Source organism: Aythya fuligula, chromosome 1 (genome assembly GCF_009819795.1).
Source record: "Aythya fuligula isolate bAytFul2 chromosome 1, bAytFul2.pri, whole genome shotgun sequence".
NCBI classification, from domain to species: Eukaryota; Metazoa; Chordata; class Aves; order Anseriformes; family Anatidae; genus Aythya; species Aythya fuligula.
This window is the reverse complement of record NC_045559.1, coordinates 186,438,105-186,463,440: the sequence shown is the minus strand read 5'-3', so window position 1 is coordinate 186,463,440 and position 25,336 is coordinate 186,438,105. Positions and strand designations below refer to the sequence as shown.

The 25,336-nt window shown below is 47.3% G+C and overlaps 1 protein-coding gene across 5 annotated transcripts in view; it reads right to left on the bottom strand.

Annotated features, from left to right (window-relative positions):
* Positions 1 to 1,054: 1,054 nt before the first annotated feature.
* The window catches only part of ATP8A2 (ATPase phospholipid transporting 8A2), a 316,126-nt gene continuing 291,844 nt past the window's right edge, over positions 1,055 to 25,336 (bottom strand). For all 5 annotated transcript variants that reach the window (XM_032208014.1, XM_032208013.1, XM_032208016.1 and 2 more), the window contains exons 36-37: positions 13,727 to 13,818; positions 1,055 to 6,783 (exon numbers count right to left, since the gene is read on the bottom strand). In XM_032208014.1, the coding sequence (XP_032063905.1) occupies positions 6,686 to 6,783; positions 13,727 to 13,818 (190 nt within the window). In that variant the 3' untranslated portion in view covers positions 1,055 to 6,685. The remainder of the gene's footprint in view (positions 6,784 to 13,726; positions 13,819 to 25,336) is intronic.

Below are 25,336 nucleotides of genomic sequence, written 5' to 3'. Positions count from 1 at the left end.
CTTTTACTTTCTGCGGGGATCTTACAACGCATTCCCTGAGGTCACCAGGGATCTGGAGAGACTGATCTTTAGTGCAGGGCCATAACTTGGGCATCCCTCCTGGCTTGGTGCATGGGGTGGATTTTGCTCAGGAAGGAGGCTGCAGCACCCCGGGGTCTCACAGCCCTGCTCAGGAGAGCTCAGCTGCTGAGGCTCTCCCAGGCTCAGCACGGGGGGCGAGGTGCTCACAGCTCGCTGTGCAAACATATTTGTTCAGCGGCAGGAACATGTTGTGTCGGAGAGGATCACAGCGTGTCCCCCGGAGCCGATGGGCACAGAGCTCCCAGGGACAGGAGAGCCTTTGTGCGGTGCTGCACGCTCTCGGTCTTGCTCGAGGCAAGTGAGGGGCACTGCTCCGAGAGAGGCAACGCAAGCAAGCTTGGCAGTGTCGGTCCGGCACCACTGGCAGAGCTGGATGTGGAATTCTTGATCAGGCAGGAACAGGAAAAAAAATCCTCCCCCTGCTCTCGGGATGCTGTGCAGGACACCTCTCGTGTTGCTGCACCATCACTCAGCATGATGCACGATCAGACCATTCCCTCCCCAACCACGGGTGTGTGCCCACTGAGCACAAAACCCTCTTGTGAATTCAGCTGGGAGCAAAAGAAAGTTTAACACTTTGTTTTTCCCTGCTGTGCCTGTGTCACTTAGACAAGGTAAAAGATCTCCAAGGCTTATTTTAGCGAAGCTTTGGTGATGTTGCATGCATCAGTTGTAGGAGAGACGCTATTAAAACATCAGGCACATGCTGTGAGCCTGCCAGTGCCATTCTTCCTCGGACACCAGTCTTGTGTTTGGGGCCTGATTCCAGCCCCATGGCAAGGAACCCGAGTCTCGTCCTTGGCACAAACAGAAGCATCCCCTTAAAAACACACCCAGAAGGTAATGAAAAAAAAATAATAAAAAAAAATCAACCCCATACCAGCTTTGCAGGCAAAATCTCAAGTGCATTTATCACTGAACTCACTGCAAAACTTGGGGGGGGAATAAAACAAACAAGCCTTGCTCCACTGAGTTGCTTTAATAAAAGGTTTATTGGAAATATTTTTGTGCAGACATACGACAGTCAACACTGCTGTTCAAAGCTACAAATTTGCTAAGTTTTCTGAGCCCTCTAAAAAATACGAGTAAATGACCTTCATTTGTATTCAGTCCGGGAGGGAAACAAACCCCGCCGTAACGCGCCGCGGCACGGAAACTACCGGAGGACGTTAATAGGACGTGAAAATGGTAACACTTCTGCAGGAAAAAACCCACACACCACGGCTCTCGCTGCTCTGCTGGGAGCCAATTAAACATTCCCCCACAGCACTGCTCCGCTCTGCATACCCAGATTAAAACCTCCCCATCGGTAACAATATTTAAGCAATCTGAGCACAGATATGACAGGCGAGCGGGCACAGGGCCTGGCGCGCTGATGAAACGAGACGCCGCTGAAGAGCCCGCCACTCAAAACAGCCAAATATTTGACCTCCCGGAAACACGGGCCATGTTTTGGGGACAGGAGGAGGGGTTTTTGTGTCGAACGGCTCCTCCAATACACACAGGCACACGTGGTCCCCAGAGGGCTTGGCTGCCCACAGCATCTGGAGCCCTGTTTGTAAGAGCCGAGAACCAACGTGGGGCAACTTTCCAGCCGAGGAGGACAGCGAACACTTGCACGCACCTCCCGAATAAAAACATCAGCCAGGAGGGTGAAGTCGGGCAGACACACCGCCTGTTACACTCCACGTTTTTGAAGAAACCCTGCAGATGGTTTGAAGCAGATTAATTTATGCCAAGACAACATCTGGAATATCTTCTCAGGAAGCCACCCAGTAAGGTGGTGGGAATGTGAAATAATCACGGCTTTCTGTTCATGTTGGCTCTGTCTCCCCTGGCTCCACCACGCCGTAATTACAAGGGTGCTGACCTCACGGCTACGCACAGTGACAGCCTGGCAAGAAATTTGGCTTTTCGTCATCGTTAGGTTTCTGCATGACTGCCCGGAGCTGGGGGCTCGCCCGCACGGAGCGTGCCCTTTACCCAGTTTGGTTTCCCTTCAGTATTTATGGAGATGCTGAGGGAGAGGCCCAGCAGAGTTCAACTTGTCTCACCACCAGACATAAAGGAAGGGTTTGGAGAGGCAGCAGCTATTTTACCTTTTGTCCATGCTGCAAACGAGGCCCTGCTCTTGGCTTTCAAACCCTGTCACAGCGGGAGCTGGGTTCCCAGACCAACAGCCCCAGTTGAGGCCTGCTGAGGCCTCAGTGACCTGCTGGGCCTTCACCCCTGAAACACCCCCACGCTCCCCACAGTGACAACTACAAATCATGGCTGGGGACAATGCTTGGATTTGAATCCGAAGCTCTCCGTTTTTGATAAGTGCTTTGGCTGTGCCTGTAAGAGCTGCCCGCAGCCCCGAGCTGTGCCCAGGGCAGGGAGCAGGGGCTGGGGCCTGGAGGAGGTGCTGGGCTGCAGCACAGGCAGGGGTGAGTCCAAGGCTCTGTCCCATAAGGTCAGAAAAGCTTTTGGGCAGCCTGAGGCCAGCTGTGGGGAGACTGCACAACACACATGGCCGGTGCCACGTCTCAGAAGCAAACTGCCAGGCGGATGCATCAGGCACAGCGTGGGCACAGCCAAATTCTCCTCCAAGACACTGTAGCTGGAAATACCCATCATGATATTTCACATCATCTCTGAGTATCGTGAGGCTCAGCAAGAGACACAGAGCTCACCCTGCAAACCGACTGGAGTTTAAGGTATTGATAGTGTGCAATGATCCAAAACCGGGGTAAAACACCCTCAGTGCCTTAAAACGAGGTAAAAACCTGACGCATCCAAAGTGCCTCTTGGAGGTGAACCCCTGCTCAAGGGCTGCTCCGCTTCAGACCTGAGCTGCGAGGTGCAGCAGCAGAGGCACAGCTGCTGGAGTATTTAACGCTGCCACAGAGTCGTCATTTATAAAACCACAGCAGAATGGGAATCAGGCATTGCGGCACCGATGGCCGCAGGCGATGCGAAACCACAGGCAGGGTGCATTAGCCGAAATGGACACAAGAAGCCTGCGGGACAGGGACAGCACGGGGACCAGGTGCCTCTCCCAAAGCCCTGGGGGTGCCCACAGAGGGCCAAGTTACTCTGACCACGTAGCAGTCCCCACGTTTCACTCCTTCTGCTCCATCTGAGCTTTCTCCTCTTTATTTATGAGCGTATTTATGATCATCTCCCAGCACACACTTGAGTGCACGCTGCAAAAACAACGTGCTCTGAGTAACAGGAGCCTTCCTGCAGCGCCTGCTGCTCGCTGCTGGCCTGCACACCTCTGGCAGGCAGCAGAAGCGCGTGGTCCAGCGAAGTGCAGCTGAAGTGAGGCTCGGCTGGTATCTTAATTTACAGCCCCTACAGCTCACGCTAACGCCGCACACAATTCTAGGTGCATTAGCAGCTTGCTTTGACTCAGATCCCGTTATTGGTTATTCGCCATTTCTCCCTGACGAGCTGTTATTGAACTCCAGCTCCCCGCAGCAGGACCCGAAGACCTGTCGAGAAAAAACAAAGGCCAACGGGTTCCTCAGCAGGGCTCGGCTCCGCCTGCTGCTCAGCACCTCCAGCTTGGTACTGGGCGGCTGCCAAAAGAAGAGCAGCCGCTAGGAAAATAATGGGTATGGTGCTACAAAACCGAGCAACCAGACCCAGGTTTCATTTGGAAAATCACCACTTCTTCCTGAACACTGAAAGGAAAACAAAGCAGCAAACCCAAGCAAAGCCTCGCCACTGTGGTCAGCGCAGGGAGCTGCCAAAGAAACTCGCTCCTGACCAGCCCCAGGGAGTTAAATCCGGACAGTCAGGCAGAAAGCTCCCACTCCTGCTGCTCCCAGACCCTGTCTAGTTGGTAACGCTTCCTAAAGTGCTTTCAGAGGTTGCTGTTACATGAAGTTGTGTTAATGAACAGGGCTTTCTGTTGGCGCGGCACAGCTGCCCTTCTCTTGCTGCCACGACACCGGGACACACGGACACACCTCACTGCTGCTCACAAGGGCCAGCCACTCCAACAGGCAGGCCGCGGCAAATTGCGATGGATTCATTCCTGTAATGACTCCACCGAACAAGAAGAATGGCTGGTCCTGACCTGGGTGGGCTCCACGGGATGCAGTCAGACAGGGACACAGCCTGCCCCCAGCCCCATGCCCATGCTGCAGAGCCGTGAGACGAACCCCACGTGCGATTTCCATCGAGCTGACACCCAGCGCACGGAGCTCGGCCTCAGCCAGCATTCACCCGAGGGAGGGGTTGTGTTTGGGACACTCGTTGACCTCAATTTACAGAGAGGTCAAAGCGATGCAGCCCGTGGCCTGCACCAATAAAATAAATCAGGCCAGGTGACAGCCGCTCCTCCCCAGCACCTCTCATTATGCTCTGTAAAACTTTTGTGGCACTAAGTTAAGCACAGAAGAGACTCCAGGCTCCTTTCTGTTCCCCGCTCAATACATTTATTTGCCCTTCTTCATTATTCAGAGGTTTTAAAAGTTTTTTTTTTTTCTTTTTCCTCCAGTATCCTCATGAAAAGCCTCCAAATTGTTTACATGCCAATGTTTAGTGTGTGGCTTAGAGCACAAAGACTGAGCTGATCGCACTTTGTCTCAGTGGGAAGTTAATTTTACTTGTGGTGTTACAAAAGGAAGAAGCAGTTAGCAGTTTCGAGGACACCATGCATGTCCTAAATAGATTTTGTTCCCGAATAAAAGAGGCTGTTTAAGAGGTTAGATCAGGATTAAGATTTAAAAGCTGCTGGGATCAGGTTTAGCCTCCCCGTATTTATTCTCTCCCCAAGTATCCCTGCCTTTAAACAAAAGTCACCTCCCAGAAAATTACACACACACACACACACACACACACACACGGCCCCTTGACATTCACGCCTATGGCAAAATTATTTGTGATTTTCCTTTATTGCACAATTGTCTCATCAGCAGTGCAGAAAGAAGGTGATGACTTTTTCCCTCCGTGCCACCAGCCTCACCCAAGAGCCATCCCGCCTGCCTGGAGGTTTCTTTTTCACGTGGACGGGGACCCAGGGTGGCTCTGGGGACTGAACTGCCACACGCGAGTGCTGGCATTTACCTACAGCCCTTCAGGGGGATGAAGCCAGTGGGCCAGGCTGCTTTGGGTTTGTTTTTGTTTTTCCCTCTCTCCTTGCTAAGCATAAATACTCACATTCAAATTGATTTCGGATATATTTAAATCAACAAAAGTTCTGGGTGATGGGCAATAGGGCAAAACACAGCGCCAACTTTTTAAACGCACAGATGTAGTCCATACATTAACCATGAAACCTGGCTAAAACACAGCACTATTTACTTTATGCTATTCAGAAACGTGGCTTGGCAACTAAAATTAATAGAACTTGTCTGGAGGACAGTGTAAGCTTTCTAAGGGCTCTTTCAGCCTTAACTTATGCCCCTGTTTTCTCTTTTTTTTTTTTCCATAACTCCAATATATGCAGCAGCACGCTTGCCCTGCTCCCAGTGAGTGGGTGAAGCCAGCATTCCTTCCAGGGCTCCGAAGTGGAAGCATCAGAAGCCTGTCGATGGATCTGATCTGGAAAAGAGACTGCTCGGACAGAACAAACAAACAGCACGTCTCCTCCTCACAATGACCAGCTCTGTGTGTGCAGGCACGTGTGTGTGTGTGTGTGTGTGTGAACCTCTCCTGACTTCCCCCGCCAGCCCGTCCTACCCCGTCCAAGAGGAAAGCCTCTTTTTTGGGGGATGCACGTGCCCTTCTTCCAAACAATGTGAAAAGCTTCTACCTCTCTGTTCTGGTTTGTTCCATTGTTATGATGGGAATGGGATAACAAGGAGGAAATCCCAGGCTAAATTCAAATACAACCCGCAGAGTTACCTACTGGAGTTCATGTTGTGCAGAATGCTGTACGCTCAATGCAGCTGCGCTGGCGAGCCCTCCAACCTTCACCTCCTGGCTTTGGGGGTAAGCTATTAATCGGTTTTCAGATAGCTAAGATAAGATAGAGCCCTAATAAGTCTTGTAAGAGGGCGGGAAGGATTCTGTGTAATTCGTTGCTATTGTCTTATTCTGTCATGAGAAGACAAATAAGCACTTTTAGCTACAGACTGTGTTTCCATTGCAATAAATAAAATTTATGCCAAATCGTCTGTTAAAATTTTAAATGAAAATCTCATAATCAGTGAATGTTACAGGGAATAATGTCTGCATGCAGCCATGTGCTCCTGGTCTGGGTGTAACCCAACAGGAAGCCTCAGCACCCCGTTCCAATTAAGCAAAGGCTGATTTCTCATGGAACATAAATTTTCTGTTTTTCTCCCAGAACAACCTTCTGCTGATGCTTTAAATAGTGGTAAAACATTGGTTTTAATTTCACACCTCACAGAGCACAGTCAAATGCTTCGTAACAACATAAACAGAACTTTAGGCAGAGCTTCGCAACTGAATTCGAACGATGATTCCCCCCCACAATAAATATTCAAGGTTTGCAGGGTAAATACAGAAACTGGTTGGCTAAGGCCACAGAAATGAGTTCTCTGGTGTTTTGGCTGCTGCTGCCAGCCCTAGTCGAGAATGCATTACGAGTGGATGCATCGACCCAAATCCCATCACTCCCACCACCCACCAGGTGAGGAGCCATTTATTCTATTTCTGTTCTCCTTTTGGTCGTATCGTAGGACCGAACAACCTCCGACTGGGAGACAACGCCGTGCTCTTCCTGGGAAAACGCGTACCCATCTGAAAAAAGCAAAGGAAGAGGAAAAAAAAATCACTGGAGTGCAGCTCAAAGGCACCCCTGGTTACACGACAGGCCACAACGATCTTCATTTCTGTGCTGCACTTCTGTCATTGACAGCGGCGCCCACAGGGCACTGGAAGGACAGCTGCCAGCTCTGCCTTCCCAGGCCACATCAGCGTACATGGTTGACTTTTCCCTCCGAGCTAACCCAACTAATAACTTTCAGATAGATTTTGGACACCAGGTTAACTCCCACAGTGGCAGAGCTTTAAGGACTTAACACACAGATTTGCATTTTTGGCTGACTCTGTTTGCTTGGCCTGGAGGAACATGGAAATGTTTATGCTACAACTGTCTCTGAGTTACATCTTAGCTCCATTCAGGATTTTTTTTTTATACAAGTTTCCAGGTGTCATCCGACAAGTCACACTGAGAAACCCTCGATTCTCTTGGCCAGTCACCTACATCTCCAATAGGGTAAACTTCAACATACGCTGGAGGTCTCTGCTTTGCACAAGGGAATCCTGTTAGCTAGCACGGTCCTGTGGTCTCCCTAGAAATTACTCAGGTGAAAAGAGCAATGAGTCTGACTTCTTTCAAAGTACTGTGGACAAGGTAAATGACATTTTGGACCTCACCTGCAAAACGCCGCATTACAAAACAACCACAACAGCTAAAGGGCTGAGGTGCTGAAACACCAAGCAATACTTAAACCAGACATGAGCCTGCAGAAAAATTCTGAACAGGAAATGAGAGCAAAGTATAACAGTCCCTGTGACATCAAGGAAAGGCATTTGTCATTGAAAATGGGTAATCAGAGTGGAAGAGAAGGGGAGATTTGAATAGCTTCAAAATACAGAGAAAAGGGAAAATCACAGGCTATGTAAAACGTGGTAAGGCTTTGCAGTAGGAAAGAGCTAGTGGGTGTGAATTCTGCTTGGGAGAACCCAAGAATGACACCACGGCTCAGGGGTGGGGGACTTGTCATCTCCCCCAGGCAGCCCTGGGAGTGGGAGCTGGTGAAATCTGCAGTCCTGCCCCAGGACTTTTGCTTTCCCAGGATAAGTGGAAGAGGGTTATCCCTGGAAAAGCCAGGGCCTTTGCTGCCCGTTTGTGCTCACAGGGCAGACCGTGCACCCCCTTAGCATGTTCTTAGCAGAGGGGCACGCTAGCAGTTAGCTGACCTGACCCGCAAGCACGGCAGGAAACCTTCACCTCCAGCCGGGGGGGATTCCAGCAGAAATGCAGCACCCAGAGCTAACTGCGGTCACACTCCCCTCCTGCAGCCCTGTAGGAGCTTTGATCCGATCGCAAGACTGATTGCAGCGCTTCGTTTTGTTTTCCGTGAGCAATTCCCTGCCGATACACATAGGGCTGCAGAGGTACAGGTTGGGTTTTCTTGCCTCTGGCTGAAGGTTCATGAAATATATTCAGAAAATGCAAACACTTCTGGAAAAATGTAGGTGCATGCTGGATAACTGGAAGGGAAATATTTACAAAACAGGCTTTCATTGAAAAAAGGGTGGGATTCACACCTAAAGCAGTACCTCCAGTGGGCTTGTTCCACTCAAGGGGCCAGCACGCTGTTAGCTTTTGGGCAAAATTCTCCATGGAAAGTCAGTCTGGTAGTTTTTCACCAAATTAAGCCCTAAAAGACTGACAGCCGTGCCCCAGAACCTGCTCTGCATCACGGTGGCTTTGCTGTACATAGGTCATTCGGCAGAAAACACCTTAGCCCGAATTTTTTTGCTACATTAGATGATCAATGGTTAACAACAGCAGTGGCACGCGTACGCTCTCACGTTCTCGATCCACTCCGAAATACCAGCAGGGAGAGTTTTGGGCACACATCATGGGAAAGGCTGCGACCCCCAGACTTGCACGTCGCCTCCATTCAGTCAAAGCTCGACATTTGGCAGCGTGCTGAAAACTTTTAGTGTTGATCTCCAGGCAGGAAGATGATTTCATATTATGCTTTTTGATTTGTATTACGATTGAGCTGGCGCTTCGGGCTGCTCAGGCAGCTGCCCGTGCCTCGCAGGATCAGGACACGCTGGGACCGCTCAGCTCCCAGCCAGGCTCCCCGAGCAGCTTCTCCATTTCCACTGTTTTCAGACCCCATCCCAAAACAATGCAAGTTTCCATCTGCCAGTTACCAGGGAACTTTTTTCGGAAGTCTGAACTTTTCCCCCAACTCGGGTTTTAAAACCACACCTAGGAGCCTGCCCGGGGAACAAGGCCCTCATTGTTCCAGCCCGAGCAAGGAGCACCCTTCTTGGGGGCTTTGTGGGCACGACCCGCTCCCGGCCCTCGCAGAAGGAAGCAGCTTTGTACTCGGAGCCTTTCTGTCAGTGGGGAAAAGGAGCACTCAGATATCTGTCAGTGGGGCTCACTCGTTCCGAGGAGATTCCCGTTCTCATCAGATCTAAGGTTTCACTGGTACCAGATATTATCGGGCAAGCTGCTGAATTTTAAAAGCATCCTTTTTATTTTATTTAAGCTTTGATATTCTATTAGCAGATCAGAATCTGGTGTCCGTCAGGTTTCTGATTGAACAGGATCCATTTCTGTTCCCTGCAATGCCTGTTCTGGTCCGTGCAATGCTGGGTTAGAGAAGCTGCCTCCCCATGCATGCCCTGAGCACGCCACGCCATCCCAACAGCTCGCTGCCAGGATCAAAAGATCCCAAAATTTCTCTGACAAAGTGAAAATCAACGTCAGGGAATTACCTGGCCAGCCAAATTCCTTCTCTGGCCCAACACTGGACTCTGCACTGTTTTTAAGGAGACTTCATGATGCTGCAGTTCACATCGACCAATTAAGCAGTAAATGCTAGCTCAGCTTTGACTTCTCAGGGAACCCTCTCCCACTTACCCTGGGAAAGCCAGAGCTGCTTTAAATCTTGAATGCTCTGAGTAATGCTTACAGAAATCATTCATTTCCCTGCTGATAAACTATGCCCATGTTTTCGGAAGGACCCAAGAGGGATTCCTAACAAATGGTCCCATCTCTGTCCTCCCAGACGCTAATTTATGGGTGTTTCCTTGTAGCAAACACAGCTCGATGCCACGGCATTGATTCTAAGCTAATTATTCCAATTTCTTTTTCAATCGATTTTAAAAGGTTGCAACTCCACTTGATATTCACCAAATACGTGGCTGTCTTGTAAAAAAAATACAGAACGTGTATTTCAAACACATGCAAGGTAAGAGGAAACGGAGTTTAAAAAGCATCTCAAACTGCTACCCTGTTGTTTTTCAAATCAAAATGCACCGGGAGAAAAGCAAGAGGAAGAAGGTGTCTGCTGGTGGAGAATAAATGGTGGGATTAGAGCCCTCAGCATGAACACATTATTATTATTTATTATTTGCCAGCCCCCATACTGCGAAACGAACCTCAGCTGTCAGGTGCTTTCTCTCCATTGATTAATAAGGTGCAAACCATACGCTCCGCGTTCGGGCTTACCCTGTGCAATCACCGTGCTCTGTCAAGGGAAGGGGGATTTGCTTTGCTAGCCTAGGGAATCTGGGCCAAGCCCAGCAATCCTCGTCCAGGCACAGCTCTCGGCACTTCGGGGGGAGCTCTGCCAGAGCAGAGAGCGGGACTCAGCTCTGCTTTTAAGAGCGTGCGGAGACACAGGACGACTGAACGCTGCTGGTTGTTCTGAATTGCAGGAGTGAAACTGCGCTGCAGGGATTGTATCAGGCATCCCTTAGGGCCAGCCAGGGAGCAAGTGGGAGAGCATCACCTTCCTGTCCTGCTGCGAGGCTCTGGGGACACAGGTGACAGAGGCCAGTCGTGTAAGGAGGTCAGGGGCTCAAGGACAGCCTCAGGTATTGCACCAGCTCTGGCTGGGATGGAGTTAACCTTCCCTGCAGCATCCCAAAATGTGCTGTGCTCTGCACTTGTATCTCGACCAGCCCTGATATCCCACCAGTGTTGTGTCTATCGCCCAGCAGAGCTGGCACAGCACCAAGACTCCCTGCAAGGCCCCAGAGCCCCAGGCTGGGGGTGGGAGAGAGGTGGGGAGGGGACACAGCCAGGGCAGGTGGCCTAAAGCAACCAGGGGGATATTGCACACCGTGTGGTGTCACACTCAGCCACAGAAGCTGGGAAAGGGCAAGGAGAAGGGGAGCTTTTATTGTGAAAACGTCTGTCCTCCCAAATCACCACCATGGGTGTTGAGGCCCTGCTTCCCCGGACGTGGCCAAGCATCGCTCATGGATGGGAAGCAGAAAATTATAGTGCTTTTCTTTTTTTCTCCTTTTTGCTTCCTCATGGCCTTTGCTTGCTTTTTTGCTTGCTCTTTAAATGAATTATCCCTATCTCAGCCCTCGAGACTTTTCCTTTCCATCATACCTTCTTCTCCCCCTTTTAGTTTGAGGAGGGGAGTGAGAGAGTGGTTGTGGTGGCGTTCAGCTGTCCGGCAGGGTAAAACCACCCCAAGTATTCACAAATTTTGCCTAAAGGAGATGCTACTTTCACAAAGTCAGAACAAAAAAAGGAAACATTAACTTGGACAGAGACTTGGAAAAGGTTTGCCTGGAGAGGAAGTCATTGCCATCACCACCGCCAACAACTCCACTGCCAAGGTCTGGCCTCAGCACGTGGGCTGGACAACCATACACAATTCTTCCACTGAAAGCCCCACGGCAATGCCATCAAGTCTCGTGTTGTGCTAACACTTTTGGGTAGGGGATGGCTCCAACAGCAAGCTATGAGGCACACCGAGTGAGCTTCTATCCTCTGACACAGGGCTGTGCAGGCTTACCCCCACATCTTTCCCCTCGGACCCTGTAAACCACTAGAAGTAGCTCTGAAACTCCTTGTGATGTTTTTCTAGCACCTAACTAATCTCCACGTGATTGGAAATGAAGTTTTATAGGTGTCGCTTCCTCACCAAAATCCTGGAAACTGTTGTTGTCAACAGCAAAATGAAGTGAATCTCAAGCTAGTGCTGCATCTTTACAATCTGTGCTAGGAATTTTAACCTCATTTTTCTTCCTCACTGGGACCAAGGCAGCTGATTTGCTTAAGCCTTTGTCAGCTCTATCTAAACAAACCATTTTCGTGTTTTATATGCAAGTGTCAGATTCTGAGTTGAAGTCACACAAGCAGTTCTTGGAAGAAGTGGCCTTCGCAGGCTGGGAACTTGGAGCCTGGTAATAACACACGAATGATTCAAGACTTCAAACGGAGTGCGTGTAGTGTGATTTAAGATATTGGCCCAGCGAGTCAAGGCAACTGCCCTATTCATCAATCCTTTGGCTTTGAAGATTTCTAGCATTTAGTAAACACTTTTACAATTTAGGGCTGTGAAAACAGCACACATGTTCCCTGAATTTCACATGGCCTTGTACATGCAGCAGCTATGCAACATTTGAAAATAGCATTTGACAAGAGATGACAGAAGCTTTAAAGAATCATGAATGCACCATAAAAAGAGTCTTTCAAACCTAGCAGTTTCACAATCAGAATCTACATTCATGCGAAAAGCAGACGGCTGACTGTAACCTGTCCCGACTCATTTAGCACTTAATCATTTGCATTTAATAGGGAAGCTGGTTATCCAAATTAGGGCTTATTTTGATATCCCATTTTTCTTTCCCAATAGCTATTCACTTGCTTACAACCCGATGATGTGTTCTACCAAACTAAAAGCAGATATCAAGCCTGAGCTGTCACTACTGATGCATCTCCTTTTTGCACTGTGCTAAGTCTCTACAGCAGACTTCCTCGACAGCAACTTATTTATGTGTTTTACTGACTCGCTCTGCCAATCATCTCCTGTGGAATTTCCTCAAGGAGCGTGTCTGTGTGCCCACAGCAGAGCTGCAGTCAACATCCCTGGCTCCTTGACGCAAAGGATTAAAACCTGGAAGAAGCAGACGGTTCACAGGGCTGCTCTGCTCATCCGTCACCTTTGCCAAGAGCAATGGGATTGATTGCTAAAGACCCTATATCCCCCTGACAGTAACAGCCTTACAGCTGCTCTACAAAGGACAAAGACGAGCAGATCCGTCACTGTCCCACCCACTCCGGTCTAATTCCCCGTAGGAAAGAGGAACACCTCAGGCATTTGAGTTCTCAAATCCCAGCCCTGCTTCCATGACCGAACCACAACATTTCTGCCACGGAAAAGGACGCAGCCAACAAGTGAGCGTGGACTCCAATTAGCTTCATGGGAGTCTTAAACAGTCAAAGGTGTAACTCACTGCAACGGTGATACAAAACCCAAATCCTGCGTGCCTGCCCCTTGCCCTGCGAGCAGCAGTGCTGCATGCTGGGGCTATTTCTTTAGTCAGCTGAGCAAAAATACCTCAGGTCTAGCAGGTAAAGGCCTGTCTTGTTCCTCCAGGATGATGAATAAATGGATGACCTCAACGTGCAATTTATTCCAAATAGCAGCAGTGAAAAGGTGTGAGGTTGCCTCTCTCCTCCCAAAGGACGACAAAGAGGGAGAGGAGCGAGGCAGCTCTGCACGCCTTGGCTTTCCTCGTCAGAAACATACACAGCTCCCAAGTGGCATCCCCGAAATATCCCTGTATTCTCAGCTAACCACAGCTAATGAGACTGGATTCATAAAGAAGCCATTTCTATGTAGGCTAGGCTCTATCACAACATTTATTTTATCCTGCAGAGTTTTTGGTTTTACAGCATTCTTGAGACCATCAGGATTTTGCACGTCGAGAATCTGCATATTGGGATTTTGTCATTTGGGCCTGCTGATTGGATCCCAGGGAATTACCCGCATTTGAGCTCTGCTTGCCTAGGGCCAAATACACTAATTCCACTTCCAAATGCATGTCTCTTGGTTGGCAGCTCAGCCTCTGCACTAGATTATCTCTACCTACAATTTAATTAAAAAGTAATCACCCTTTGCTTCACTCATCTGGGACTGACTGCTGTGAAACACACACGCATACGCCAACCATTACTTACGTGAGACACTTTGCTGGACAGAATGAGCACGGAAAAGGCTCGGAGGAGTTTTCCTGCCGAGCCTTTTTAACAAATGATCACGTTCGTTCACACTGAGGGAGAGAAAAAATAAATACATCAGTGAGTAACCAGGTAATTTCAGGATAAAACTCAACTATATTCACAGTACTTGGCAGCTTCAACATTGTCAGTATTTGAGATGGTTGCAGCATGATATATTTTTTGTAATTGCACACTACCAAGAGTACTCTCCAATAATGGAAACGCCTCCTTCCTAAGGCCACTTTTTAGAGTTTTTGTTTAGTTCATCCATCCCTAATATCATGACCATGGTGATTTCTGAATGCGTGATGTTGGTGAAATGTTACAAGCCATATCAAATTTCTGACATACCAAGCAATATGGAACATTTAAAAGGAGGTCTTTGAGTATTATGTACACAAACCAAAGCACCCACAAATTGTCTTAGAGAGAAAAAGCAATGAATTGGGGCTTAACACATGGTAAAAGGCTTCTATCACACCAACAAAACGTCCCCACACAAACAAAGGCGGCACCGTTGTTAATTTTGACTTCTGAAGAATGTTTTCATTTTCATTTTCACCTCCAACACTGGAAAGAAAACTTCCTATCTGGTTTTTGGTTAAAAGCCCTCTTTGGTTTACACAGTTCATGTTAAAGGCTTGAATTTACCAAAAGTAAAAACATAAACTTTGGGTGAAAAATAGAATAAGCTTTTCAATCAGTTGAAAGAGAAAACTGACTGGATTTAACACACGCATACGAGTCATTAGAGGTACTGTCCACTCTGCTTTTTACAAAAACTACTCATTTCAAGAACTTTAAGCCCAGAACAGATGGACAAGAGCTAAGGTTCTGACCTTTCAAAGCACGTAACTACCTATGCAAGTGACATAAAGTGCAATAGGGTTTTAAATAGTGCAGGTATCCAAACCTCTTTGAAATGGGGCCTCCAGTGACTGTCGTACATCAGATTACTAAGAAATGCATATTAGTCTATTTTAGTTCACAGTTTGAGGGACTGGGTTGTTTTTTTCCCCCATCTCACACCTATTCCTAACACTGAGGTGGAGATAGTACACGAAAGGGATCTGCCTGCTAGCGCAGCTCCTGGCAGTGCCTCTATCCCATTCACACCACATTTACACTGCCCGCTTCCATTTCCAGAATCTGCTTGTTCTTCTCATGCCCTCATTCACAACTAATTCCTCTGGTTACGTGGCTCATGTAGATACACATCTGAAAGGTGTACGTTGGTTTCTTTTTTGGGTTAGATTACAAGTTCACATATATTTGGTATACGAAATGGAAATCCCAACAAGCACAGCTGCTGCTGCCAACAAGCTCACAACAGCTTTCCACAAACAGCTCCCTTTCATTGAAGCAATTTGCTGACTTCAAACAAGAAAGTAAGCAAAGAGTCTCCGAGACGTCTACAATGTGTAACCCAGCCACGCAGGCTTATATGCCACTTAATATTCCATTAGGTTAATATCCAGACTCGCAATCCCATGCTCAGTGTGTAACTAGATGCCCATGAAAGAAAGGGAGGAATCCTCCAATCCTCCCCCATCCCCCTCTTTTTTTTTTTGCTGTGGTCTCTAAGCCCAGCCACCCAGGTTAGGAAATTGTACATCCTAAGGACCCTTCCTTGAAAATCTTTAAAAGCTGTCAGTATTTTCAGGCACTTGGTCTCTCCTCCTTCCCTTGCCATAGTAGGATCACACCTACAACAAATGCACCAGGTTTCTTTCCCTGTCTGAAGTCAGTAGTATTTCCTAGGTAGTATTTTCCTTCAATAGAAGTTGATGACAGATTTGGAAACAAAACTACAGATACCTACTGAAAGCATCAAAAAACTTTTAAGAGCTCTTGGATCCTAAGCTCTGCATGCACTCAAAGAAGAAAGGACTACAAGTTTCATCTAAAAACAGGGTTACAGTGTGGAAGCTTCTGAAGATCTTGGAAGATCCAACTTAGGAAAGAAAAAGGCTGTCCGAGTAAAAGAAAAAGCAGGCAGAATAGAAAGTGTGTAGTACAGAGTACAGGGTCCATCAGGTAGGCACAAAGTGAGACACGAGGTTTCTCTAAACTTAGACTTACAGGGTTGACCACCTCCAGCATCCAGAGTTACTGGTGCATGTACTAACCAGCAGCGCTCTGCTGAGCAACCTCCTGCTGACTGCAGAGGACTGCTGGTAGGTTGGAAGTGCACAGATGAAGGGTAGTGAAACAATCAAAATTGGCCTGTGAATGACACAAGTGGCATACTTGCTCATCTTCTGCAGGTAAAGGAGAACATACAGGCTGGGTCCACCCATCTCAGCAGGAGAAACAGAGGCTACTTAAAACAGGGATCTTGCACCGATCAAAAATGGTAGCTCTAAGGGACAAATAAATAACTTCTGCCACAAAATTCGGACACTGAGAATTGAGTTAGCCAAGCCAACAAAAGGCATGATGGATATTTGCTTCTCAGCCCATCTACAGCACCAGATGAAGCACCAGATGTTATCTGCTACAGGCCGTTCATGGTTAGCTCCTTGGGCTTCTACGTACAACGTGGGGAGAAACGCGTGCTGTCAGGGGACCTCTGACCATGAGTGACACGGGACAGCTCTAAGGAAGCCAAAGCCAGACTATCTTTGATATCGCTAATTACAAACAGCAATTCCAAAAACTCCAGTCACATCTGTTTTTCCCATTTGGGAAATTATATTGGATCTCGTCTATGCAGAGGAAGAAAATCTCAAGGCAGAATTAGAGCATTTGTGGCTTAAGTGCAAGCGGTGATTAAACACGCTGCAAGTCAAGACCAGTCAAGCAATATCAAATGAGCTCTTAATACAAAGTAGTAAATGCAACACAGCTCTTCAGAAGCGGGTAAGTATTTGATTTATTAACCGATATTAGATCTCCCAGTGCAAACCCTGAAAGGAAAAAAAAAATAAAGTGAAGTTAAGTGGATTACTTAACCACACCAAAGTGTTTGCACTGATACCAGTCGAGTCCCTGCTTTCAGAAGAGGTTTTCTTCTTCTGCCATCAGGTTAACAACAAATTAAGACTTCTCAGTCATCCTCCACTATGGTGCAAAACTAGTGACGACCTCAGAATCCCACGAAGGCACAAGATTAGTCCTTGCCCACAAAAATATTGCTTGTAAATCAATCCTGAGCGCAAGCTGTGACTCTAAGTGTTAAATCTGCTCTCCAGGCACTGCGAGCCAGTGCCTAAGTCCTCCCAGCAGGGTCTAAGGGTGTCACCTTCAGACGCATCACAGCAAAAGAATAAAAGTTAACGGGATCACGTGCCGAATATTGGATGTAGTTGTGTTTATACTCAAGACCTAAAAATGGTGTCAGAGGGAAAGAAATCACAAACCCAGACATCCTGATGGGAGCCAGTGACCTGGAAAGTGACAGTGAAATATGCTGAAGTTGGCTGGCTGGTGACCTCGGAAGGGGTAAGGGAGAAACATCATCTATCTGTGATTACACCAAGGACACAGCACATGGACAAAACGCTTGGTACTAGAAAAAATAAACAGGAGCTCAGAACAAAATCTAGGAAAAATGGCCCAATTCTGAGGGTTACTATTAAAAAATGATTAAAGAAGTAATTATTCAGGTAATCTAAAACCAGTTATCATTAATAAAGAATACCTGGTGCAAGGAATATCTTTCAATGGCTTCCTCAGAGGGCCAAGATGACTTGAGCCCACAAATTCATTAAGTGGATAACAAATTAAAAGGTGAACTAAAAGCGTCATGTTAATTCATAACAAACAGCATTTTCCATTCCATGAATAAAATAACTCTTCCATTTTGATATCTGAGTTGCTCTGAGGTGTCAACAGGGACCTTCATTTTATTTCTGTGTGTTCTCTTCCCGCTCCTCACAAAAGCTTAAATCCAGGCAACAAACATCTGGCTTTGCACATTCAAATGAGGAGCATCAAAACAAACAGAATAATTCAAAGCTGACCACAAGGTCCCACTGGCTCATTTGCTCAAGTAATTAAAAAAAGATGAGCTTCACCACCAATTAACCTACTGAGCACTAATTAGTGTTAATGAGGATTTGCCATACTTGGTAGAGCTTGACCCAGAATGTCCTCCCCGGTTCACTAATTGGCTGGTGGCAAAAGCAGGACGCACAAAGAGGGGAAGGTTAAAGTGGATGCAGGTGTCTCTTAAAACTGGATCTTCCCTGAGAAAACATACGCAGAGCTTAGCTTAAAAATAAATAAACAAATAAAAAGTCAAGCCCCCCTCTTCTCTCACATGAACCTAACTCTTACGAAATGAGTTGTGGTTCTGTGATTCTGAGTTTGCACTTTTACTATGATGTACTAGTGGAGATATAAGGCACAGGCACACCAAATGGGCAAAGATGCTTAGCTGCTGTTGTTTTTAACTTGCTGCCCTTCTGGATCATTCAGAATTCAGTCAGATACATCTGAAATGACCTGGTTTTGTTTCCTGCCTTTCCACTTTCTTGAAGGCAGACTTGAGGTATTACTGAAGCCTCGCTAGGGCTGCTGAAAACTATACAAAACACAGAAATGTTTACATCCCAGCTGCTGTCCCTCCACCTTAATAGCACCCAATGAACCAGGACAGAGGCACGGCTGTTCAGTTCAGCACACCCAGTGTTAGCATCATGGGTAACATGAAGCTAGCACAAGACCAGAAAGCATATGGAAGTTTTCCCCATCATTTCAATAGCTATAAATCCCCTTGCCCTGCTGCCTGCAGGTGCTGTACCACCTTTTCTTCTGTCCTATGCTACTGCCATGGCATCAGCAACAGATAAATCTTTGTACGGCTTGGTTGAAACCAGAAAACCCTGCAAAGCTCAGGCTGAAATTCTGCCCTTAATTCCACGGCATTCCTCCTACCCATATGCACCTTCAAATGGCGCAGAAGACAAACCCTTGTTTAGCAGCTTTCTTCCCCACTATCACATTCTGTTAAACATCTCGTCATCCATGCAGCCCTAGCTGCTTGCATTCATCTCCTGGTGCAGGTAATGTCCTGAAACTTGCTGTCATTGCACTACGACAGCAGGGAGGAAGGGGAGAAGAGAAAAAAAAATGTAAAACATCCAGTGTGGCTGAACAAGTAAAAAGATCAGAACTTTCTGTCCCTGACATCTTTTACTGGGGATTTGATTTTGAGGGGCTGAGAGGATGCTGCTCTCTCCCTTTTCAGAATTTAGAAATAAAACATAGTAATTAATTTCTTCCATACGTTCTGTACAGTAATTTACACGAGTTTGCTGTTTCTCTGTTGACACGCTTCTGTCTCTGAAAGCTGCATCACCGTAAAATATGAAGAGAAAGAAAAAAGGTCTGACACAACCAGACTCCTCCAGCTTTGATCAATCAATCACCGAGCCATTTACAAGCAGATTGTTGATTTTCATTTCAATCTCTTGCTTCTCAAACTCCATTAAGTTTCTCCTAGAGGTTAATTAGAAGTTCAGGCGTGATGAATTTTACATCAGGATGACCTGGCACGGGGGGGGGGGGCTCGCAGACCCCTCCCCAGCTGCTAGAACACAGCAATTATTGCTGAGGATGCATTCACTTCTCACCAGCCCCATCCCTCACCTTTAGTGCTCCATAACACTGCTGAAGCAGTGTCAGTCACGGCTCTGATGGACAAAGAGCAATGCGAGCCAGGCAGAGGCTGTGCCTGGAGCTGTTAAACTGGAGTTATGCAGCAGGCAGAGAGATGACAACAAGAGCAGACTTGGCATAAGGAGAGTGGAAAAAACAACTTGCTTACAGACCAGGAGCTCAAAATCGAGCAAAATGCAAATATGCTCAAATGTGAGTCACACCAAAGCTGAGGATTTGGCAAAACTCTGTACATTCACATACCCAGAACAACCCCAAGGCTTTGGAAGAAAGGGCTGTGCACGTGGAAGTTGCACCCTGAGCAAATAGGCCTCCAAAGCCCAGAGGATGGAGGTGTCACAAAAAGAAATCGCCCTCTAACAGAGCAGTTAGAGGAGCAACTGAAGTCTTCTGCTGGTTTCTCTGCCCTGATCCACAAAGGGGAGATGTTATTTTTGGTTATCTGTCATTGGATTGCAGGAATGTTTTACTATGAGGTCAATCAGGGTAGGAGGTCTTTTTAATTTACAAGGCAAACAGGCATTCCTGATAATGAAGCTGCAGTGTAATCAAAGGAAATCTCCGGAGCATTTCACAAGGAAGTGTCTGAGATTTATAAGTGGCAAAACAAAATTCAGCATTTTCTTTGCCGAGCCAGTGTCTGCACACACTGCTTTATCACTCAGGATGCAGCTGAAATAAGGAGACATCCAAATCCAAGTCCCTTCTGCCTTCTTCTGTAAATACTTGGTGAGCCATCAACAAAAACCAGGCCGTGGCTAGAAGACCAAAGGGTCTCCAAGACCAAGCACAGGGAAGCACGGCCTGTACCACTTGCAGGCCCAGAGCTGCCAGAAGTTACCTATCACAAGAGACTCCTGCACCAACACAGCCAGGCTCTAGGGAGTGCCGAGTCCTGGCTACGGGTTCAGCAAGAGCTGACTGCCCAGGGAAGCTGGAGGCATTGCGTCCTGCCATGGGGTAACACCTCCCGGTGGTGTTACCTCAGCAGCTCTCTTCATCTGCTTCCCAAGTACATGTCTGCCACAGGTGAGAACTCCCTTTCTTGACACAGAAGGTGACTTTTTAAAGAACTTGCCTTCTTTACGAGTTATTTTTGACATTATCCAGCCAAGCATTTAAGCATCAGATGTGTCCAGATGCACAGCTTCTCAAGGCCAACTCAGAGCGGCCAAGCAGTGGTGACTTCCCCAGGTCTGCAACGCGTGGCACCGAGCTCTGCTCACAGCCACTGCAAGCTGTCCATCCTGCCTGGGTGGGAGGAGGTTAAGTAGTGTCAGGCAGCTTCGGTGGAAGCTCCGAAGACATCCTTTCATCCGTTCATATATCCTGTGGAGCCACGATCAGTTGAGATGATCCAGCTGAGGAGCTGTGGCAAGGATGGGACTGTATAACCACGGTCGGTGGAGAATGATTTGGGAACCACACCAGCCCTGCACCTGCAAGGGCACACGAACCCATAGCCCTCTCAAATGTCATCACAGCTTGTGGTTTGGTAGCGTGATACTCTACCAGAGCAGAAGCTCTCCTTTCCCATCATATCTCAGAGGTTTGCACACACAGAAGCCAGCCTGCAGCAGGCCTCCAGCCAGGTGCACGTGGGTCTATCCATGGGTCAAACCCCTTGTGCCAGCACAGAACCACCTCGCAGCAGCAGATGAGCCAAGACACATCATGGGTTTCTGCCAGCCCCATGTGCAACACCAGGGCTGTATGCTAAATTCTGGGGCCAAATTCTCCACTCCAAGCCCACAAAATCCTCTTCAAGTTGGTCCTTAGAGTCATATGGCTAAAAGAAGAACAAAGCTTTCCTTTGGGGGGCAAGCAAGAATGATTTATATTTTCTTTCGTCATTACTGACGAAACATTACATTACATTTCTCCTAAAGGAGAAAAAACAAACAGATTCCTTCCTTGACTTCCAAGATCACTTGGACAATGCAGTCTAGCCTTCATTTTCAAGGCTGCTGTTCCTAAACTTTCCCAACCCTCCTACTTCAAACAGAAGGTGGTATTACCGAGCACGTTTTAAAAGCACCATTAAAAAAACATCAGACATAAAACATTACACGCCTCTCTGAAAATCAACAAGCCCAAGAAAATAATAAATGAGATCTCTCTCCTCAGAGTGCCTTCCATTTGGAAGCACTGGAAACATTTAGCACGTGTTTATGCATTTCATAACCTGGGGGTAGGGGCAGGCCTAGGCCTCACTGTCAACTGTCCCAAGGCAGTTAACATAAAGCTGAAGCTGCTCAATTTTGCCTTCAGCCTTTCCAAAACGTGGAAATTGACTCAATTTAAACCTCTGAAAAGCAAAAAAGGCTCAGTATGACTTGCTGCTTTTCGACTACCCTCCCTTCAGTATCAGTGCTGTTTACTTCTCATCCTGAAGTGCCTCACTTTGCACTTACTCTAGTGGGTGCTCGGTCGTATCCTCTCCAGATAAGGTGGCAATACAGCTGCAATCGTAACATTCTTTTCCTCATCACTCATATTTTTTCAGGAGCAGTCACCCTGGAGGTTGAAGTTTTCCATGCTTGATCTTTACACGCAGGTGTAGTGTTTTGATTCGTTTTAAAACACATTTTTAGTAAACATAAAATAACTTGTGTTCAAAAACTCTAAACCCTAAACTCTGAACTACAATTTCTATTATTTTTTTTTTTAAAGAAAAGGAGAATAACAGCTTGCAGCAACAACAAAGACTGATGAGCTTTGAAACTGTCTGGATACAATTTAGAGCAAAGCCCAGGACATTTGGTGGATTTGGAAAAAAACAAAAACCCAAACACCAACCAAATTGTTTTTCTTTAAGCTTAAGTATTTTGAAATGGTCCACTAAGCATTCAATATCTAGTACAACTTTTTGTCTTCTCGTCCTTGCTAGAAGTAACTCGGCACTTTAATCTTTGCCACAACTGCCTACCTTCAGAGGAGGAACGCTGCTGCCCTGCCTCTCCTCAGAGATGTGTCAGCCAGGGCAGGAGCCAGGGCAAGACTGCTGAAGCCATTACGCTGCAGTAGTTGTTATGGAGCACGTCTCCTGCTGTGCAGCCTAGAGGGAAGATTTCTTCTCTCCCCTGCTGAGATCCCCGATGCCCAACCCAGTAACTCAGGATTAGGCATCAGAGAGACTGGCCCCTTAATCAGTTTTAACTCGTCTTGTTATGTTCCTTTTTTTTTTTTCTTTTTTTTTTCTAATCTTCCCTTTCAATTTACAGCTTCATTTTGGCCTTTGTGCTGATACTGTACCTCCGTCAACTTTGACTTTGCTAGCAGATTTGATCACAGCCCTAAATCCTTCTCCAGGTCACCAGGTTTTAACCTTATTTGTGCGCTGGATCTCCCTCACGGTTACGTGATAGGCACAATCAGGATGTGAAGTAATTAATTGCACTGGAAAAGGGGCACGTCAGCTCCAACTGGTTTGTGCTAGCACTTGGGTCCCCGGTGCCAGCAGGAGCATGGTAATCCTTCTTTTATCCCCCCACCAGATCTTGACATGCTCCCCGCCACCCCTGCCCCACTGCCCCGCTCAAAGCAGAACCAGTCCTGGTAACTTGTAAGTGCCTTGCACATATGAGGCTTAAAAATGCCAGAAATTATCAGTACTTATTAAAATGAGGAAGTAATGTGGCAATTCTTTACTGCCACGGGGCAGGCGGGAGAGGGGAAGGGACAAGTGTAAAATAAAATGAAATTAAGCATTTTCCATCTACCACACATGAACGTCTACCATATGGAATCAAAGAATTTAACAGAAAAGCACTGATATCATTTTATGTGCGTTTTGCTAGTAAAAGGAGTCTAATATCTTTTTACTAGTAAAGCTGCAAGGAAAAATCGTAAATATGCCAGTCACTTTGTTGCGTACGCTGGTGGAGAAATCTCGCCTTTCCTCTCCAGAAATGGTGTGAAGACCATCTGGAAAAATTGATAAAAAAAAGCCCCTGAAACCTCAAAAGCAAAACATACCTCTCCCCTCTTCAACCTCGTTTTACGCTCAGCTGCACTGATGGGCCCGATGCAGATCGCAGTCCTGCATACCCACACACCAAAGTCAGCGCACTCACGAAGCGAGGACGTGGCTCCAAACATCCAGTGCTGCTTACCCAGTTGAAAATGCAAGACTGAGTTTGTTTTAAGTAGGATTTGTTGTACCTGCTGATGCGAAGGGGCCTTGCTGGCACGGTCTCCCTGTTGGAGGGGATGTAATTTGGACTGCAGCACTGAAGAGATGAAGTGCTTTGAAACAGAACGAGCCCACGCCTCATTCCTCTTGATGTGAATGAAAGCACTCGCCTCTTCCTCAGCAACGAGGACATGAGGTCCTCAAGCTCATTCACAGGTTTGTTAAAAGAGAAAAAATAAGTCAATTTTAGCATTACTGCTCCCGCCCAGGCAAGGCTGGAGGCTCCATTGCCCGCAGCGGTGTGCGCAGCCCCAAACCCACGCCAGGCTTCCCTTCTCCTCCTCCCCATGGACCCACAGGGTGGGCAGCTCTCCACGAGCTCCTGTGCCAGCTGAGTGAGCGACTGCCCACCCCATCACACCGCTACTGAAATGAGATAGGTGTCTGCCCTCACCCACCACATAAAACCTGGGCTGAGATCACTACAACAGCTTGCACTCGGGGTGAGAGCCAGGCACACGCGTTTCACTCCAGCAACGGGCAGCTCTGGTGAAAAGCACTGAAGCGAAAGAGGATCTCCACCAAAGGGGACAAACAGCAGAGAAACTAGGGGGGGAACTGCAGTTTTGGGTACTCTGAAAACCAGCATTTGTTTTACAAAGTGGAAATAAAGGAAAGAGGTGGCGAGCTATCGAGTAAAAAGGCATCCTGTGAAAAATGCTGTGCAAAAGCATGATGTTGGGCTTCCTTGTCTGCTGCAGCTCTACCAGTTAGTTCAGCTCTCTGTTAAACGAAAGACTTTGCCTCCAAAATTTCCAAATAATTTGAAGAAATTGCTCCCAATACTTCGCCGATGCAAGCACTTATCCACAACATTGCAGACGGGCCTTCAGCTCCTTGTAAGGCATGCCGCATCGCTCAAATATCATCAATATCAAATACTCTCCTAATCCCAGCCACCAAATGATTACAAAATGGAACAGAAAAGCAACCAAAAAGCTACTTTCAAAAGGGAGCCCAAGGCAGAGAAACCCTCCGCAACTGTAAAGCTACTGTCACAAAGACTGTGCTGCACAGCTTTGTTTGCTTGCCATTCGTGGGCCATCGGAGCACTGAAGTGATGTGGGTTTCCAAAATGAAGTTTGTTTTGGTCACTAATCGGGCTTTACTCCCCCTGAACTCCTGCTGACTTCAATGCGAGGTTAGATGGAGTGAAAAGTGAATGAAGACTTGAAGATTTGGCCCTTTATGAGCCAAGACTTAGTTGTAAACTTACCTCAAGACACACACACAAAAAAAAATCCCTGCAGCTGAGCTCAATGCCACTTTTGAACACAAATCTGTCGAAAACCTGTTTGTTTTCTTTGTGTAAATCTCGCATGTTAACATGATTAGCTCTGCTGGGCAGGTGTCTCCACATGTCCCTGTTTGCTTTGGCACGTGAGCTGCCCCTCTCACCTCTCTGAATTCATGTAAATTTGGTGCTAAATCCTGCCCTTTGTTACATGAGAGTGCCAGGCAGCCCTCTCCCCTCCTGCACCACGGCTCGCTCACGTTGCAGCCAGGCTGGGTGCCAGCCCCGCTCTCCTGGCTGCCAGGCTGGGGAGGACCAACGCGGACACTCATCTTCCACAAGCTGGCATGTGAGTGTGGCACGGGGTCCCTCACTGCATGCTCCTTCCTCTGCTTCTCAAACAATTTCTGGAGTTGCTGGTTTTCAAGGGATTTTCCCCTGCTTAAATCCCCCGCTCCTGGGAATCTTCTGATTTTGTGATCATTGCAGCTTCCAAAGAAAATAAAAGTAAGGT